At 41.5% G+C, this 1008-nt stretch overlaps 1 protein-coding gene across 1 annotated transcript; it reads right to left on the bottom strand.

The window, feature by feature from the left end:
* Positions 1 to 6: 6 nt before the first annotated feature.
* Positions 7 to 886, bottom strand: LOC126387026 (tetraspanin-14-like; the record flags this gene model as incomplete). Its single annotated transcript, XM_050039589.1, has 3 exons — positions 7 to 168; positions 586 to 636; positions 761 to 886. Coding segments are annotated over 3 exons (306 nt in total), but the record flags the coding sequence as incomplete, so codon positions are not given.
* Between the last annotated feature and the right edge of the window lie 122 nt (positions 887 to 1008).

Here is a 1008-nt window from a genome sequence, read left to right as displayed (position 1 = left end):
TGTGTACTGAGGGAGCTGTGTACTGAGGGAGCTGTGTACTTAGGGTTCTTGTACCTGCAGCAGAGAGATGACGATGAACACAATGGCCACGGTGTAAAGGTTCCCTGGTAACCAGTCCTCCAACGCAATGATGCAACCTTTAGTGTAGATATGATCGCTCCACTCTCTCTGTACAAGAACCAGGACAACTTCAAGTTAAAACGTTGACAACATTCATGTTCTCATAAACAGTTTAATGACATGTTTTCGTTAGAACATTAAAAAACATTAATCATGTTCTTGTTAAAAGGCTGGTGACATATTTCTGTTACTAACACTCATCAGATATGTTAAAGAACAGTCAGGCTACATTTAACTTCAGGTCATCTTCACTCTAACTCCTTCTTGTCTCTGTGATGTCATCATGATGTCACTGTGTTGTCACATTGAGAACACGTGTTCCACACCTCTGCAGTGTTTAATGATGACCCTTTAAAAACTACACTTCCTGGATTAGAACTCACTGTCTTACCTGTACCTGTAGAGACACACCCATACCAACATGCTGACAGGAAGTTACATTTAAAGAACAAGAAGTGACCTCACCTTCGGTCTGTTTCTGACATCGTAGCCACACTGAGTGTTGACCACCGAGTCCTGGAACAAACACAAACCGTTCTTTAGTGGAACACAAATAATGTCAATAAAACTTATTATGTTGTTATGTTGGTGCAGTAACCAATGATGTTTATTGATGAATATTGATCGGTGATAAACTCACAGCAGGATCAGTATTGCAGCAGGAGAATGGAACGCCACACTTCTCTCTGCTGCGATGGGTTCCATTACAGCTGAAGTAATTATTTAGATCCCAGTCATCCGGATCCTGAGCTCCACAGCAGTGGTTCTGTTAAAGAACAGATACTAAAGGGTTAAGTAAGGGTTCTTCTGTTCTACAGCAGTGGTTCTGTTAAAGAACAGGATACTAAAGGGTTAGTCATCAACGTGTCTCTTAGACCCCATCCCAAC

Source organism: Epinephelus moara, unplaced genomic scaffold (assembly GCF_006386435.1).
Source record: "Epinephelus moara isolate mb unplaced genomic scaffold, YSFRI_EMoa_1.0 scaffold1553, whole genome shotgun sequence".
NCBI lineage: Eukaryota > Metazoa > Chordata > Actinopteri > Perciformes > Serranidae > Epinephelus > Epinephelus moara.
Note: the sequence above shows the minus strand (reverse complement) of the source record. Positions and strands in the feature narration are given on the sequence as shown.